This window comes from Cordyceps javanica, chromosome 2, assembly GCF_051103115.1.
Source record: "Cordyceps javanica chromosome 2, complete sequence".
NCBI lineage: Eukaryota > Fungi > Ascomycota > Sordariomycetes > Hypocreales > Cordycipitaceae > Cordyceps > Cordyceps javanica.
This window is the reverse complement of record NC_139296.1, coordinates 1,266,343-1,284,062: the sequence shown is the minus strand read 5'-3', so window position 1 is coordinate 1,284,062 and position 17,720 is coordinate 1,266,343. Positions and strand designations below refer to the sequence as shown.

Genomic DNA, 17,720 nt, shown 5'->3' with positions numbered 1-17,720 from the left:
GCGGCACATGCGGCACAAGCAAATAACTAAGAGGAGACTATCGCCTCTACGACAGCCCACCCTCTTCTACACTACGAAGGGGAAGAAAAAACAGAGATTGGAAGGCCCATTTGAAGGCCCCGAAAAGCTCATTGCGAGGCGAACAGACCAGTAAGCATGGCGCAGCCGATCCCGCAGCCAAAGGGCGTTCCTCTCCTTGGGAACCTCTTCAACATCAAGCCCAGCAACACCTGGACGTCGCTCAAGGCACTGGCCGAGGAGCACGGCGAGATTTTCCAGATCAAGATCCTCAACAAGACCATCGTGTTTGTAGCGAGCGCGGCGCTGGCCGAGGAGATTTGCGACGAGAAACGCTTCCGCAAGTTCGTCGGCGGGCCCATCGTCGAGATCCGGGCCGCCGTGCACGATGCCCTCTTCACGGCCTACGACAACGAGGCTGCCTGGGGCATCGCGCACCGCATCATCGCTCCGCACCTCGCCCCGGACGCGCTGGTCCAATGGCACGGCGAGATGCGCGATACGGCGCAGGAGATGATTGACGACTGGATCAAGTCCGGCGCCGGCGCCGGCGTCACGACAACGACCACGACCACGGCCACAACCATCTCACCGTTTGAGCAGCTCGCACGGTTGGACCTCGAGACGGTGACGCGGACGCTTTACGGCCAGCGGCTCGGCGCGCTGACCGGGCCGCCACACCCGATGCTGCGGGCCATGGAGGACTCGACCGCCGAGGCGGTGATGCGGCCGACCCGGCTGCCGCTCGTCAACACGCTCCTCTACGGGCGCAAGTTCAACGGCGCCATCCGCGTGATGCGCGAGTACGCGACCGGCATCGTGCGGCACCGCCAGGCGCACCCGACCGAGCGTCGGGACGTGCTGGCGGCGATGCTGGCGGCCAAGGACCCCGAGACGGGCAAGGGCCTGACCGAGTCGCAGGTCATTGACGAGGTCATCTCCATGCCCATCGGCAGCAGCACGGCGCCGTGCCTGCTGACCATGGCCCTGTACCTGCTGGCGCGGAACCCCTCGGCCGTCCGGCGGGCGCGCGAGGAGATTGCCGCCGTCGTGGGCGACGACGGGCCGCTCGAGCACGCGCACGCGGCGCGTCTCGACTACGTCGGCGCCATCCTCCACGAGTCGCTGCGGCTGTCGTTTGCGGCGCCGGGCTTCAACATCGAGCCCCTGCCGTCCGCCGACAAGGCACCCGTGCTGCTCGCCGGCGGCAAGTACCAGGTCGCGCACGACCAGGCCATCATCATCGTCATGGCGGGCGTCAACCGCGACCCGGCCGTCTTTGAGGATCCCCTCTCCTTCCGCCCGGAGCGCATGCTCGGCGACGCTTTCGCCAAGCTGCCGTCCGGCGCCAAGAAGTGGTTCGGCAACGGCAAGAGGGAGTGCATCGGCAAGGCGTACGCGTGGCAATGGAGCGTCCTCGTCCTGGCCATGATACTCCGCCAGGTAGACTTCGAGGCAGCGGACAACAACTACGTGCTGGAGAGGGACGGTTGGTTCAACTACCGCCCTGCTGGCTTCAAGGTCAAGGTGAAAGCGAGAGAGAACTGAGTAATCTCGGGGGAGAGGGGGGCTAAAGGTAGTGGCGGGTCACTGTGGTGGTAGTTGTTGAATACCAAGAGGAACGCGATGCGGCAGCCACGCTTGGGGTAGGAGAGAAATTAATCAATTGGCACAGAATGATGTTTAATTATGAACCCGTAATCGAATTGATTTTTATCAAAGCATGGAAAGTAGCAGAATGCGTGTTTCTTGGAAGGAGTACTACCACTCTTTCAACTGTGCCGTGACGGTTCAGCCGAGATTCTTCCGCCGCAAGTTAGCCTAATTTATCCCGTCGCGACAGCAGGCAGACGTCGAGACAGCAGTCATCACCCAAAACGCACCTGTGTCGAAAGAAAGCGTCGGGACAACTTCGGCGTCAACAATTCGCGTACTCGAGTGATCGGAAACCTCGAACCTGCCTCCTATTCAGATATAATCACCCGCGAAAATGGGCAAGAAGAGACGCGGCCACCCCGATGTCGAGGAGCTTCTAGCTCGACCGTGGTGCTACTACTGTAGGTCTTTGCGCAGCCCTGCCCAGCGCTGCGATTTTGTTCGCGCCGTTGTGCCGAGAAAGAAAGCGCCCAAGAGGAGCTCTACGAAGTCATGTGGCATGTTTGTTCTCTTGCTAACTGATGCTGGGAATGCTACTAGGCGAGCGAGACTTTGAAGACCTGAAGCTGCTCATCTCCCACCAAAAGGCAAAGCATTTCAAGTGCGAGCGATGCGGTCGCCGATTAAACACAGCCGGAGGTGCGTATATGTTCCCCCCTTCTTCCCTTGTCCCGACGCCTGACCCGTGCGGAACAGGTCTCTCCGTCCATATGAACCAGGTGCACAAGGAGACGGTCAGCCAGGTCGAGAACGCGCTGCCGAACCGCCAAGGGCTCGACGTGGAAATCTTTGGCATGGAGGGCGTGCCGCAGGAGGTCCTGGAGCAGCACCGTACGCGCATCATCCAGAACTTCTACCAGGCCCAGGAGAGCCGCCGCCTCGCGACCGGCAACCCGCTGCCGGGCCAGTCGCTCAACAACGCGCGCAAGAAGATTCGCTACGAGACGGCCGAGGAGCTGCTCAAGCGCCTGGCCGAGTGGCGCGCACACAAAAAGGCCGGCACGCTGCCGGCCGTGGATAGCGTCATCGTCCCTGCCAACAATCACCCTGTACGTAGAAATACCCCCACAAACTGTCTTTTTGTTGGCATCTACCCTGGCCGCTTCCTTGGATAAGATGACTGACGCCGTTTTGATTGCTAGGGATACGCCGATGGGCTACCGCAGCGCCACGCCGGTGGTGACGACATTGACCAGCTGATTCGTTCGGCCGAACCTGAACGGAACAAGAAGGAAAAGGACGGCAAAAAGTCGCGGCTGGTTTACGATGATGCCGAGGTCAGCCCCGAGGAGAGAATGTCACAGCTGGCGCGGTACGCCTATCAGCCTGCCGTTGCTGCGTAGAGTGGGCGTAGCGGAGCTAGAAATAATTCGTCAGGAAAGGCGAGGGAACGGGTTGACACTACCTGGTGAGACAGGTGGGAATGAATACCTTGGGTCGTGGAGTTTTCATATTTCGGGATTAACTGGCACCTTTTTCTCTAAAACGGAGCAATGTGTACTATAAACAAGACAAAAACAATTGCATAAGCACGTCGACCAAACAAGGACAAAACCTCACATTGCGATAATAGGCTGGCAGGGCTGTTCGAGTTACGCGAATACATGAACAAGTATATTGCCATATATACCCTTTCAACTCTTTTCAAAGACGTAAAAATCGGCTGTATATCCCACAGCCTGGGCAGGTATTGCCCGAGGCCCGTTGTGTAACAAAATTAAACAGGCTCTAATCGTCCGAGCATCCGCAACACATAGCGCCGTTGACCAAATCCCCCGCCTTATTTATTACATTTTGCCAGTTTTTTTGCGCCATACAAAGCCCGTCAGTGATTTCGTCATTTCTTTGCCTTTTTTCGTTGCTGTCCCACGACACCTCCATTACTGGACAGATCCAAAATCATCCTTGCTCATTGCTTCGTAGTTGCTAGTGCGTTGTATACAAAACACGAACTTCTGCTCAGCCAGCTCCCTTGCTGTGAGGTGAACGCGCCCCATAAAAGTTTGGAATGCAAACTTTGTAGCCAAGCGACATCTCTCCTCATATTGGCAGCAATTATTTGGGCAGAGCGTTCTTACCGGCAGCCTTGCTCTTGGCAAGGGCACCAGAGAGACCAAACTGGGAGGCAATGCCGTTGATACGGTGAGTGGCGTTGAGGTTCTTGACAACCAGGATCTGGAAGCAAGTGGCAGAACCCTGCCGGGAGGCGATGACGGACCAAGCGAGGAAGAGCTCCCAGATCTGCGAGACATTAGTTACAATTGTTGCGGGGGGTGAGGTCAACTAAACATACCCTGTACCAGCGCTGACCATACTTGGCAGTAATCTCAGCCTTGTTGCCAACCCAGTTGCGGTACCATCTCCAGAGAGTAGCAGAGTAGTGGACACCGACAGTGTCGACACTGTGCATGATTAGTCTAGGCGCTTTGGTGGGCGGGAAAAACCTATACGATGACGTACCTCTTGATTTCAAAACCAGCGCTCTCAAGGGATCGGACGTAGTTCCACAGAGGAGTAGAAGCATCGGCGCCGCGGAAAATGTACTTGTTGAGGTAGAGGCCCCAGATGAAATCCTCGTACTGCCAAGCCTGACGAAGACCGGAGAGCTGAACGTACATGAGGCCATCGTCCTCGAGCATGTCATAGCATTGACGGAAGAAACCGGTGAGCTTGCGGATACCGACGTGCTCGCCCATCTCGAGCTGGGATATCTTGTTGTACTTGACCTTGGGAGCGTCACGGTAGTCCATACAGAGGATGCGGGACTGTTCCTCGGGAATACCAGCCTTGCGCAGAACATCATTGCCCCAAGCAGCACCGTTCTCAGCGATAGTGATACCAGTGACCTTGGCGCCGTAGTTGAGACTGGCAAACTTGGCAAGCGTACCCCAGCCAGAGCCAATGTCAAGCATGGTTTCACCCTCCTTGAGTTCGAGCTTCTCGCAGACCACGGCCATCTTGTTGTCCTGGAGCTCCTCAAGAGTCTCCTCGCGGGTAGGGTCCGAGATGATACCAGAGGTGTAGATCATGCGGGGACCGAGGAACCAGGCGTAGTGATCGTTACCGTTGTCATAGTTGGGCCGAATTTGTTCCATGTCCTGGTCCTTGGTGTGGAAGAGGACGTCGGGGCCAAAGGTGCCGAAAATGAACTTGAATAGATCAAGGGTGAAGCTGAAGTTGGACCAGTCGTGACGGTACTCAAGAACATCAAGAACGTCACCGTTGGCGTCGACCTTGCCGTCAATGTACATCTCGGAGAAGGTCTGGATGGGGACCTTAGAGCGGCCACTCCATTTAGCCTTGTCGGAAGCATTTTTGAAGGTGATATAAGATTCGACGGGACGGCCGGGGAGCTTGGCGTGCTCGTTCATGCGAGGGCTGAAGGCCGACTTGAAAGCCCAGTAGGCGATGAGGACGGGAAGAAGGGTGATCAGACCAAAGAAGATCTTGGTCTTGATACCACCACCGACGAGGCGGGCAAGAAACCAGGGAACGCCGAGGAGCAGACCGCCGAGGACGAGGTTGGAGAAGCTGTCATTTCCAGCACCTTCAGCGGGCAGCGGGGCATTGTGAATCGTGGGGAACTAGAGTTGAGAGGACAAGATTAGCTGGCGAGTGGTTTGAGGGGGTTGAAGCGCAAGTGCGAATGCAATTGAGTGGGAGGCAAGAGGGAGAGCGTGGCTTTTTTGCAGCGAAGCATACGCGGCGAGGGTGGGCAGAGCTGTTGGGAGCAAGGAGAGAGGGGGCGAAAGGCGGCGTGGACAAATGAGCTCACATCAGTGACGGGAACACCGCAGTCTTGGGCCTCGAAAGACGAAGGAGGCTGCTTGGGTGTCTTGATGTAGTTGATATTCTCCTCGAGATGGGGAGTTTTGGACGCCATGGTTGCAGAGATTGACGACGGGTGAAGCAATCAGAGGGAGATTGCGTCTGGGGGATTAAAAGGAAAGAAGGAAGGGCAGGAGGGCCGAGACAAATTTGAGTAAGTAGGCGGTAGGCACGGAGCCGGGAGCTGTTGGCAGGGAGGGAGAGGCCGGGCCTACCAGGTAGGCAGGTAGCTACTTATTACTTAGGCAAGGCACCACATTCGAACAACCAGCAGACAGTCCAGGGGATATTAGGAAGAAGGACAATACATTTTTTTAGGGCAGGCAAGTCAGTTGTAATGCAAAATTTTTGATGACAATATTCATATCTGGCGTGCCTTTTCTTTTTCTATTTTTCTTTCTTCTTTTTTCCACTGCAAATGAATAAGCTTCCACGTACTCCGTACAACTACTACTACCTACCAGTAAGAGTATCCTTTTAGCTTTAACCGTGTGGTTTGTGGTGCCATGCCGCTAAGAAGGTACTTGATACCCTTGTTTTCTGGCCGGTTGCCTCTACAAAGTAAGTACCTTAGGGTACCTGTTCCCCTGATGCTCTCCCCTGATGGGTGGCGCTCGCTTAAGTTAGCTGGCAGTTATCAGTGCGCTATGTACGGGTACTTACAGTGTTCCATCACTCAGAAATAATTGCTCCAAATGGTTGATCCGGCGCTCCGCCACAACCTCACACGCTCGAAAGGGACCTGGGCTGGCTGAACGTGGGCGTCCATACGAATTCATCGCCGTAAATACTTAGTCCCGACGCCTTCTATCCTTTCCTCCATTTTTTCTACCTGCGCCTGCATCTCTCTCGTGAGGCATGAAACAGCACCGGCACCCGAGGGTTCCATGGCTGGGTATCGCTACTTGGCCTTGCACGCCTGATATGCCCAATATGTCCAATGGCTACCGGATCGCTTTGGGCAGGCAAGCTAGTCATCAAGTAGAGTAGTGACTTAATTATGTGGTTACTTGTGAAGTGAGGCTTGTGATACCACTCCGACCGTACGACAGCAAAGATTGCTCTTTGTCCTTGCAAGACAAGCCAACCACACTCATGACTGGCGCGCAGCTCTGCGCTGCCTGCTTCGGGAAATCCTCGTCATATCCCAACAGCATCTCGATACGTCTTTATACACCGATTCCAAACCACGGCCAGAATCACGCCCTCATTATACCGGATCGCTAGCCTGATACCACTGACCCTTCTGCATCCTTCTAAAACCAGCCTAATCGTCATTAGCGCTGTTGACGCATGCCAACGCAGTAGTAGATCTCGCTCGATCGACCTGATCAAGATGCCTGATAGCTGGACAGCATTTCCTATCTGATCTCTGCTCTCTGAGTAGTAAGCTTCGGTGCGTCGTGGACAGACATGTACGGACATTCTGCCCGACGCCTCACCACCAATCAGTGGCCAGTCTTCTTCACCTTGCCACTGTGGTGTGCGTCGAGTGAGCCTTTTCTGGCCTCTTAACGCCCCCCACCAAAAGTTGCTTGCGAGTCGGCAATGGCGTCGTTACCGCCATCCCAGAATTTACTGAGTATGTCTTGTGGCCGTTTACGATTGGTCGCCATTTGTCCGCCCCTCTCGCGGTCCGACCGCCTAGAGGTCTCTGGGCATCTGGGACAACCTGTCTGTATGTCTGTCTGCCCAAGTACCAGATTGTACGAATTCCAGCTCTATTGATTGTCATTTACATAAGCCGCCGGCTGTGATGCGCATCGGAATCTATGCGCTTGTTTCTGAAGCTGGACTTCAATTGCACTTGGCCGATTCGCACGAACGGGGTCTAGAAAGCAGAAAACACTGCAAAATCATAGATAAAGACACGAGCGGTGTCTGAGAGCCTGCAAGCCCCCCCTTTCATTATCCACGAACCAGCGCAAGACGCTTGTATGATCAAGTATAAATTTATTACACCGTAGCTGGCAAGTGGTAGACAAAACAGACCGCCGCTAAAAACCTTCTAAGTATCTTTATCTAGTATAACTAATTATATAAAAATACTAAAAATATAAAATAAAGCCCTTTATTTAATTTAAGTTATAATTCCTTTAAAAGTATATAAAACTACCTTTTATTATATTTTTATAATTAATAATTAATAAAATAAAAAATATTTTATATTTTTATTCTTTAATTTTTTTTAAAAATCTAGAAAATAGTATTTAACCTAAAAAAAATAAGATATTAAAGCCTTAATATAGATAATAATTATATTATTATCTAATATTATATTTATATTTATAATATTTATTTATAGAGTAGTTAGAGTCTGATTATAGTCTTAAGTATTCGTGCCCTACCTAATTTTAGTGCAAACGCTAGTAATCACCTACCGGCGGTCTGTTTTGTCCACCCCGGGGCTGGCTAATCATTGCTAAGCCTCCCCGAACACGGCCGGGGAAGGTCCTCGTGGCACCTGACTTGAACAGGGGCCTCCAACAACCTTACCTCGTACGCTACTGGTAATGAAAGCGCAACGTAGCAAGTAAAATTTCCACTATGGTCTTGATCCTTAATTTCCAGACTCATAATCCGATGACAGGGAATAGCCAGGCGATGACTCGAAATACTGATAGCAATGCCAAGGGGGCGCGATGCAAGTTGATGGCGCTGTGGGGCTGACCCTGGTGGCTCGTTGTCAGGGCAACTGATCTCAAGCCAACAACAAAGACAAAGGACGTCACTGACAACTGACTTGCATGAATGTGCCATAATTGCCCACGCAGCTTCTACTTACACATCAGCTGAATTACTCCTGGCCCCGGTTCTTTATTCGCGATATCCTTCGTTTTGTTTTATCGCCAGTCATACACGCCAATCTCGCCGCATTTCTGCTCTTCGATGCTTGCATACTCCTGCCCCCTAGATTAGCAAACACTGCACGCAGCGAACAACCAACCGTGCACCATTCTCCTTTATCACGCGCTTCATGCGCAGAGCCCGTCTGATCGATTCCGTGTCTTGAGACTACATATTGGACCGCGTTGTCCAACGCCTATCGGCCAATTTTGAATTGCAGATTGCAAGGAACCGTACAAGCGAATCACAATGACTGATGCGCAGTCATCTATTACCGTCGCGGGTGAGTTGTTGCCTCCCCGGCCGAAAAATAAGTACTCCGATCATTAACGTTGTTTCAGTTCGTGTTCGGCCTTTCACGATCCGCGAAGCCGCACAAGTGTAACTTGGTCCATGCCGACTGCCACGATCATATGCTAACAGCTCTATAGTCACCGAGCCGAAGACAACACACTTTTCCTTGGCGATGGTTCTCTCGCAGGTGCGCCAGCCCCCAAACTGCATCAGCGCGGTATTCGAAATGTCATCAAAGTCATGGACGAGCGTTGTCTGTAAGTTTGTCCTATTTCTGAAATGCTGGCATTCAGCTCACGCGAGGCACAGCGTTTTCGATCCGCCCGAGGATAGCCCTGTGCACAAATTCTCCCGATCAGTCATTCCCGCCTCAAAAAAAGTCAAAGATCAAATTTTCGCCTTTGATCGTGTCTTTGACGAAAATACCACACAATCAGACGTCTACGAAGGCACGACCAAGAGCCTTCTGGACAGCGTACTCGATGGCTATAACGCCACCGTTTTCGCTTACGGCGCCACGGGCTGCGGAAAGACGCACACAATCACAGGCACACCACAATCGCCGGGCATCATTTTCTTGACCATGCAAGAACTTTTTGAAAAGATTGACGAGCGAAGTCAGGACAAGACAACCGAAGTCAGCCTGAGCTACCTGGAAATCTACAACGAAACTATTCGTGACTTGCTAGTTCCAGGAGGCAGCAAAGCTGGGTTGACTTTGCGCGAAGACAGTAACCAGGCTGTTACCGTCGCAGGCCTGACAAGTCACCACCCCAAAGATGTGCAGGAAGTCATGGACATTATTGTCCAAGGAAATGAATACCGCACAGTATCACCGACCCAAGCCAACGCCACTTCTTCTCGGTCTCATGCCGTCCTTCAGGTTAACATTGCCCAAAAGGACCGCAACGCGGATCTTAACGAACCCCACACGATGGCGACGCTCAGCATTATTGATCTCGCTGGCTCTGAGCGAGCATCAGTCACAAAGAATCGCGGCGAACGTCTGACAGAGGGAGCCAACATCAACAAGTCTCTTCTTGCGCTGGGCAGCTGCATCAATGCCCTTTGTGACCGTCGCCAGCGTGCGCACGTTCCATACCGCAACAGTAAGCTCACACGACTGCTGAAATTTTCGCTGGGCGGCAATTGCAAGACCGTCATGATAGTGTGCGTTTCTCCTTCTAGCGCCCATTTTGACGAGACGCAAAACACACTCCGTTATGCGAACCGAGCCAAAAACATCCAGACCAAGGTTACTCGAAACGTCTTTAACGTGAATCGTCACGTTAAAGACTTTTTGGTCAAGATCGATGAACAAATGGCGCTCATTACGGAGCTCAAGGCTCAACAAAAAGATGCCGAAAAGACATTCTTTGCAAAGTTCCGCAAACAATACGACAAGAGAGATTCCGTGGCTAGGGAGGGAGTACAACGTCTTCGCACAGCCTACGATAATGCCGCTGCTGATAGACAGGAACGTATTCAAAATATGAAGAGGCTTAAAGGATTTGAGAGAAGAATTTCTCTACTGACTGGGTGGGTTGCAGCTTTTGATGCAGTCTGCGAACAAAGAACCGACATTGGGCCAATGCCTGATAATCTATCTGCTGTTCGCAAAACTGCGCAAGGCATTCTGATTGAACTAGAGCATAGCCGCCAGCATATTCACCAGAAGCTCGAACACTCGACTTGGGAGCGTCACATCGACACTGCGCTGGCTCATAGCATCCAGCAGCTGCAGGCTACTGAAGGCTCCGACACTGGAGAGGTTAATGATCTCAACCGTGAGGCAGAACTGATCAAGGCAAACTTTAGCCGGGAAGCTTACCGTGAGGTTCTGGAGCAAGAGAAAGTTGGTGACGCGACAATGCTGCAGATGCTACTGACTGCCCAGTTTGAAATCCTGACATCGCTCTCCGATATTCTGGCTATGGACGAGCAGAGTGCGGTGGCTCATGCAAAGGGGGTTTTTATCAAATTACTTGACATTGGCTTCGCATCAGCATCGCAAGTTGTAAAACCGGACGGCTCTATCCCAACGAGAGAGCCTAGTTCTTTCCTACAGAAGAACTCGGTAAAGAAGAGTTCGCTTTTTGGACAAGCGAGGCCAAGCGAAGCCTTGGTGCTGCCCATATCAGAGCGAGGAAACACCATTACCAGCCCTCTGAAGTCGTCACCGAGAAGGCGTAAGGTGCTTTCTCCGGCCAAAAAGGCTGTCACTTTTACACCCGTCAAGAAGAATAAGAAGAGTGGTGTGCGATGGCGAGATGATGAAACTGAAGAGGGAACTCTGGCAGACTTTGAAAAGACGCCTAAGAATTTCAAGAACAAGTCTCCTGAGGGGTTGTTGGAGGCCGCTCACATCACTAGGCAGTCTGCAGAAGAGACATCAGCCCCAACTTATGATCAGTCTACGGAGGATGAGTCAACATTGATTATCCCTGAGGCGACCAGCCTTGGCGCTTCGAAACCTAGTCGTTTCCAGGCAGGATTTCTTAGCAAGTCAAATCGACCTTCAATGCTTCCAACCGAATCACCCTTACCCCAGCCACCTACGCTTAGCCTTGGCTTCTCGACAGCCCCGGCAGAAACGGAGGAAGGTTCCCCTCTCAGATCCCTCGATGTCGCTAAACGCGGCAACATTTCGCCACCACCGTTGGCACAGGGAACTAAAAACAGCCCGCAGCTTTCTTTGCAGACAATCGTGGATGAGAACTGTCCACCAACGGCTACTACTTCCGGGTCTGACTCCGAATCCAGCCTGCTTGACGCACGCAAGCTTCGCAGCGCTATGCACTCGGCCAAGAAGGAACTGCCTCGTAGGGTGAGCGCCCTTGCCCCCGCGACTGCAGCCAGCGTGCGTCGTGTATCTTCGGTCGGATCGAACCCAGGAGATCGCGCAGGGAGTCGTCCTAGTGTGTCGAGCTCTCTTGCCAGCTCAACCAATGGTATTTCGCGACACCGGCGAGGAAGCTTGGAGCGGAAGCGGAATCCACCCTTGTCGTGCTCACCAGAATGGAAGGAGCGCAGTCTCACCACCTCACAGGCCAGGCGGATGAATCTCGGCGGCAGTGTTCGGGCAGAGAATACAAACTCTAGCCCAAGAGATCCGGCGGCTAACCAAACTCGGCGCGTCACTATCAGTGTCGGTGCGCCTGTTTCGGCCCTTCGCCGACAAGAAAGCAAGGGAAATATGGCCTTACGATGAAATACCTATCATGAACGGACGTTATGATTTTGAACATTTTTACACTTTGCAGCAGACTGGATCCGGTCGTAGAACCTGAAGTACAAGCTTTGCTGGTGGCGTTTGGAAATTCTATTTTGAGACGGAAGGGGCGAACTATTGTATTTTCTGCTTTTCCATTGTATAATTTGTACAAAAGAGACTGTTATGAGAATATTACAGGCATTCTAAAAAGCGCATGGTTCATTGCTAACCCGTTGTGGTGCGGAAAGCCATTCCGTCTGAACGACGTAAAGGTTGTCGACTACAGTGCTACCGAAGTCAATTCACACCGTGCTTCGGATGCGTCTCCACACAAATTTGTACGTGAAACCGGCATCATAACAGTGCTTCCGAAAGCTACTTGACAAGCGCGCCAACAGCTACACTGGGAGGCAAACTGATTTAACTTACACGCATGGACGACGTACCAGGCGGCGGGTCACCACGCTACGTTCGCAGCCGCGTAGGCAATGCCTGCGACGGGTGCAAGGCGCGCAAAGTAAAATGCGACGGCAAGCTCCCTTGCAGCTACTGCGCCGGGCGGCAGCGCGGCGATAGTTGCCGGTACTCGGCGCAGCGCCGCAGAAGGACTACCACGGCGACGACACACGGCGCTCACGGCACGACGACGCCGCCCGGGACCGTCGGGACAGGCACGGCGTCACCGACCCCGGATGCGCAGCAGCGGCCGCTCCCGGGCGGCGGCGGCGGCGGCGACGGCCAGCGGTTGCGACGCCAGGAAGGCCGAGAGGGCGGCCAGCGGACCGCATCCGCGCCGCGCCATTGGGGCCAGCAGACCCGGCCCAGGCGCCAGACTACGACTACGGAGGCTCCAAAAAGATCAGAAGCCAAAGGCGACGCGGGGCGGGCCAGTGACGCGACGCAACACCAGCCCGGCGCCGCCGAGGCCGCGGAGGATGATACGGAAGTTCCGCGTGAGGCCCGACTTTTGCGAGACGCACACGGCAAGCTCATTTTTATCGGCGACTGTGCGCCGCTGTCATTCTTCCAATCGGTACGGCAGGTGGTGACCAGCCGCGTGAGCCAGCACGCGTTCGCACCGCAAACCAGCCGCTACTCGGTGCTGGAAAATGCACCGGCGCACCCAACCCGACGCACCGGCGGCGTCGGCGGCGGCGGCGCTGCGGCACAAACCCCCAACGGGTCGTCGTCGCCGCCGGTGCACCCCGGGGACGTGGCTGCGGCTGTGTCCGCGTACCTGTCCACGACCACGGGCATGATTGACCTCTTTGACAATTCGGCCCTGCTCGATGACTTACTACTGTGGGCGGACCAGCAGCAGCAGCAGCAGCAGCAACAGAGGCCTCAGGACGGCGCGTCGACCGTCAAGTATCTCGTGCTGGCGATTGGCCGGCTCACGGACGACGAGGCGCTGGCCCAGGACTACTTTGAGCACGCCAAGAGCCGGGCGTACGTGGACATGAGCGGCGACCTGAGCACCGAAACGGTGCAGTCCTTTGTGCTCATCACCATGTACATGCTGTGCTCCTGTCAGATCAACGGCGCGTTCCTCTTCTTTGGCATCGCCGCGCGCGCGGCCTACTCCATCGGCGTGCACCGCACCGAGGTGAACGCGCGGTTCGGCGAGGCGGTCCACCGGCAGCGCGACAACCTGTGGAAGAGCCTGCGCGCGCTCGACTTGTTCCTGAGCACCTCCATGGGCCGCCCGCCCGCGACGTCGGACATTGACTGCACCGTGTCCTACCGCACGCTCGACGACGACGGGCACGAGGTCCTCGACCTGCTCAACGCGTCGGTCCAGATCCTGCTCATCACGGAGACCATTGTCGTCGAGATCTACTCTCGGCGCAAGGTCTCGCTCCAGCTCACCGAGGGCATCTCGCTGCAGCTGCGCGGCTGGTCGGACCGCTGGCTCCAGCAGCTCAAGGACGTCATCACGCAGCCCGGCGGCGGCGGCACCGATGACCAGGCGCAGCTTAGCGGCGCGTGCCAGGTGCTGTCTACGTACTACTACTCGGTCATGCTCGTCTCGCGGCCTTTTCTCATGTACGAGCTGTACAGGAGACTGTCGGACGCGCCCCCGCACCGGTCCGTCGCCATGCCGTCGGGGAAGACCAAGCTGGCCGACGCCTGCATCGACGCCGCCAGCCTGATGGTCGACCCGGTGCTCGAACTCATCGAGCTGGACGTGCTGGGCCACCGCGCCCCCATGCTGGTCTCGTGGCTCTTCGCGGCGTCGCTGGTCCTCGGGGTCGGGCTGCTGGGCGGCTTCGGGCGGATCCTCGAAAAGTACACGCGCATGTCCATACAGGCCCTCGACCACTTTGCGCAGACGGACGGCCACGCGACGCAGTACAGCCTCATTGCGCAGTCGCTGCTCACGACGGCCCTGGAGGACCTCGAGCGCCGGGAGCTGCAGGAGCGCATGCGCCGGACCGAGAGCTCCAGCCAGCTGTTCGGCCTCGTGCCGCACGACGCCCACCGCCCGTCCTCGTTTGGGGCTGCCGGGAGCGGGAGCGGGAGCGGGAGCGGGAGCGGGGCCGGGACCAACGCAAACTCGCCGCGCGATGCCGGCGGCAGCAGTCATCGAGGGGCTGCTCTCCGGACACCCGCGACGACGACGACGACGGCATCGACGATGGCGACGGGACGGGTACAGGTACTGGGCGCGACACCTGTTCCAAGCAGAGCGGATGGCGGCGGCGGCGGCGGCAGTACTCTGCGAAGCAATTCCGCCGCCTCGCCCATGCCGTGGCAGGCTCGCCGCAACAGTGACCGGCGGCCGGATCGCGACGGTCATTACGGTGGAGTGGCCGGCGTAGTGTCCCCACGCATCGGAGACATTGACTCGGCGTTTCTGGGCCTCTCCGAGTCGATGCTGCACACGCCCGACGCGGACTACTGGAGCAACTCCTTTGGGGTCAACGAAGGCGACGGCGGCGCCGGCTCAGCGGTCAACTTGTTTCCACTACTAGACGCAGGCGGCGGCATCGACCTTGCGCATTACTTTTGAGGCCACTCTGAATGGGAAGGTTCAGTCTCTCTTGATGGGGTGTTTGGCTGATGGCCAACTTCGGCTACAGTCGGATAGATCTGATAACAGGACTCTACTCGCTGGCCTTTTCCCGCCCTGCTTGACGTCAGTGCGTGTGAAAAAGAGTTGAAAAGAGGAAGGTCATGTGGACGTGTGAGGTTTTGTTGAGGGCTACCGTGATCCGAAATTCCGAAACTATTATTCGTTCATCCGAAAAAGCGGAGTGCAACTAGCAGAGCCGCGACTGACCGTTCGGGAAACGCGGATTTTCTTGCTGTTGCTGACTTGCCTGCTCGGTTGAACGAGAAAAATGCTTTTTCTTTGCGTAGCACTATGAAATGGGAGGTTTAGCGATGATTTCTTGTTCAAGCAAATTACCCAGATAATGTATACCTATACAGCTTTGCGATCCAGACGCCATAGCACAGAAAATAGCGAACAATGTACTCTGCACTGCGTAACAGATGAAAATTCTTTGCCTCATTAAAAAGAAAAAATATAAGCTCTATCTAATTTTGTTTTGCTCATACGCCCCGAAATGCTACAAGGTCATGTCACATTGTCTCTACAACTTTAGCGCCCCGCGCAAAATCTGCATAAACCTCCAAACATCCTCGAAGCGCGAGTACAGAGGCACGGGCGCGACGCGGATGACGCCCGGCTTGCGCTTGTCGCAGAGCACGCCGTTGAGCTCGAGCGCGGCGGCGATGCCATCCAGCAGGCCGTCGCGGAGCAGGACGCTCAGCTGGGTACCGCGCTGGAGCGGATCCCGCGGCGTGATGACGCGGAACAGGGTGTCGTCCTTGGCGTCCTCACGGATGCCGTCGAGGAGGTGCTCGGCGTAGGCGGTGAGCACGAGCGCCTTGGAGCGCAGGTCCTTCATGGTGGTCTTGTTGAAGACGGAGAGCGCGCCGGCGAGGTTGGCGAGCTCGAGCGCGGAGGGGTTGGAGGCCTGGTAGCCGCCGGCGCCGGGCGTGGGCACGAACTTGTTGTCCATGTTGAAGCGGACCGACTTGTCGCCGCCGTACCAGCCCGTCAGGCGCGGGCGATACGCGGGCCGGTCCTGGCCGTCGTGCCACTCGACGCGGCCGTGGCGCTCGTGGACAAAGGCGCCGGCGATGGCGCCGGGGCCGGCATTGATGTACTTGTACGTGCACCAGCAGGCAAAGTCCACGTCCCAGTCGTGCAGCCGGAGCTCGACGTTGCCGGCGGCGTGGGCGAGGTCCCACCCGACGATGATGCCGCGCTCGCGGGCGTAGGCGGTGATGGTGGGCATGTCGAGCAGCTGGCCCGAGTAATACTGGATACCGGGCAGCAGCAGGAGCGCCGTCTCCTCGGCGTGGGCATCGATGGCGGCCAGGATCTTGTCGGTGGCCATGTACGAGTCCTCGTCGGGCTCGACCTTGACCATGCTCTTCTCCGGGTCCAGACCGTGCCAGGCGATCTGGCTCTCGATGGCGTAGTAGTCGCTGGGGAAGGGCCGCCACTCGAGGATGATCTTGTGGCGCTTGGCATCGGGCTTGTAGAAGCTGGCCATCATCATGTGCAGGTTGACGGTGAGCGTGTTCATGATGACGATCTCGCTCGGCGATGCGCCGACCAGGTCGGCCGACTGGCGCGCGCAGTCCTCGGCCATGTCCTGCCACTGCGCCAGAGGCGAGTTGCCCATGGTCTTGAAGTGGCCGTTGACGCCAATGGAGGCCCAAGTCTCGAGCTGGGCGTCAATGTACTTGCGCACAGCTTTGGGTTGCGCGCCGAGCGAGTTGCCGACAAAGTAGATGCCGACATCGGGGTCCTCCGCCGTGGTGGCGGTGCCATTGGTCGCGGTGCCATTGGTCGCGGCACCGTTTGTGTGAGCGGTCGCTATTCGGAGAAGCAAACGGTGGTCAGCAAGCCGGAAACCAGGACAAGGGTGGTCAGAAGGGTCTGGGCGCCGCCGCGCGCACGCAAGCAAGGGGCGGCGGGCCTCTCTGATGGGAACCTACAAGGCAGGGTGCCGTCCAAGGCGTCCTTCTTGATGGAGGTCTTGGTCGGCAGGATGAATTCGTAGCGCAGGTGGCTCAGTGCGTCTTGCGAGTCCAGCTTCTGCGCAAACTCGAGCGAGTTGGCGTCGGCCGGGAACTTGGCCGCGGCGCCGCCACGAAGGCGCTCGACGTAAGCAGGCAGATCCATGGCCGTGACGGAGAAGAGGCGAGAGCGACGGCAAAGGGCAGCAATTGGTACGATCTGGCGTGAAGGTGCAAATGCGGTACGTACGGTCGAGGGCACGATTCTGAGGAAGCTGGACAGGCAGGTTGGCATCACTCAAAAAAGCCGTGAGACAAGACGACCTTGCAAACCACTTTATGTCCATGACCCCTCCGACGAAGGTGGGGGAGAGTTTTTTGGTTGATGATGGAGTTTGCGTAGTTTCTCGTCCTACTCCCGAAGTCCCGACATCCGAAATTCCGTACTAGGAAGAGTCCAACACGCACTAACCGAGTTGGCTCCATTGGCCATTGTCGCATTGCTGTCGCGACTGCAACAAACGTGGGGAAACCAATTCAAGTAAGAATCAGATTACGTGCAAAGATAACGGGTCGGTTGCAGTCTTGGAACGGGAACATGGTGATGGGCCTGCTTACTCAGTATTCTGCAGGCAACTGTGAGCGGCAGCGTATCATTGCATCAATTAGTCGGAACGCACCGTGAGCAGCACACCTCAAAGAGGTCATGAATGGCCTGGAAGCTGAGTGGCTTGTACGATATTGGTTACTGTTCGATCAAGGATGCATGCGATGCAGCCCCGATGCAGGATGGAATTTAATCTCGGGGACAGTGTCAACGACC

General features: G+C 55.8%; 6 protein-coding genes across 6 annotated transcripts; 4 read left to right on the top strand and 2 right to left on the bottom strand.

Annotated features, from left to right (window-relative positions):
• Positions 1–156: 156 nt before the first annotated feature.
• On the top strand, positions 157–1,566 carry V2A60_002875 (uncharacterized protein; the record flags this gene model as incomplete). The annotated part of the gene is made up of 1 exon (XM_083254219.1): positions 157–1,566. The coding sequence occupies one exon, from the start codon at positions 157–159 to the stop codon at positions 1,564–1,566; it is 1,410 nt and encodes a 469-aa protein (XP_083110345.1).
• Positions 1,567–2,008: 442 nt separating this feature from the next.
• V2A60_002874 (C2H2-type zinc finger protein) lies at positions 2,009–3,017 on the top strand (the record flags this gene model as incomplete). Its single annotated transcript, XM_083254218.1, has 4 exons — positions 2,009–2,075; positions 2,215–2,313; positions 2,371–2,723; positions 2,817–3,017. The coding sequence occupies 4 exons, from the start codon at positions 2,009–2,011 to the stop codon at positions 3,015–3,017; spliced, it is 720 nt and encodes a 239-aa protein (XP_083110344.1).
• Positions 3,018–3,729: 712 nt separating this feature from the next.
• On the bottom strand, positions 3,730–5,557 carry V2A60_002873 (uncharacterized protein; the record flags this gene model as incomplete). Its single annotated transcript, XM_083254217.1, has 4 exons — positions 3,730–3,915; positions 3,968–4,076; positions 4,135–5,258; positions 5,450–5,557. The coding sequence occupies 4 exons, from the start codon at positions 5,555–5,557 to the stop codon at positions 3,730–3,732; spliced, it is 1,527 nt and encodes a 508-aa protein (XP_083110343.1).
• Positions 5,558–8,598: 3,041 nt separating this feature from the next.
• On the top strand, positions 8,599–11,854 carry V2A60_002872 (P-loop containing nucleoside triphosphate hydrolase protein; the record flags this gene model as incomplete). The annotated part of the gene is made up of 4 exons (XM_083254216.1): positions 8,599–8,632; positions 8,691–8,730; positions 8,781–8,900; positions 8,953–11,854. 4 exons carry the CDS (start codon positions 8,599–8,601, stop codon positions 11,852–11,854), a joined length of 3,096 nt encoding a protein of 1,031 aa, XP_083110342.1.
• Positions 11,855–12,290: 436 nt separating this feature from the next.
• On the top strand, positions 12,291–14,870 carry V2A60_002871 (uncharacterized protein; the record flags this gene model as incomplete). The annotated part of the gene is made up of 1 exon (XM_083254215.1): positions 12,291–14,870. The coding sequence occupies one exon, from the start codon at positions 12,291–12,293 to the stop codon at positions 14,868–14,870; it is 2,580 nt and encodes an 859-aa protein (XP_083110341.1).
• Positions 14,871–15,456: 586 nt separating this feature from the next.
• On the bottom strand, positions 15,457–17,063 carry V2A60_002870 (kynureninase; the record flags this gene model as incomplete). Its single annotated transcript, XM_083254214.1, has 2 exons — positions 15,457–16,754; positions 16,877–17,063. 2 exons carry the CDS (start codon positions 17,061–17,063, stop codon positions 15,457–15,459), a joined length of 1,485 nt encoding a protein of 494 aa, XP_083110340.1.
• Positions 17,064–17,720: the final 657 nt, after the last annotated feature.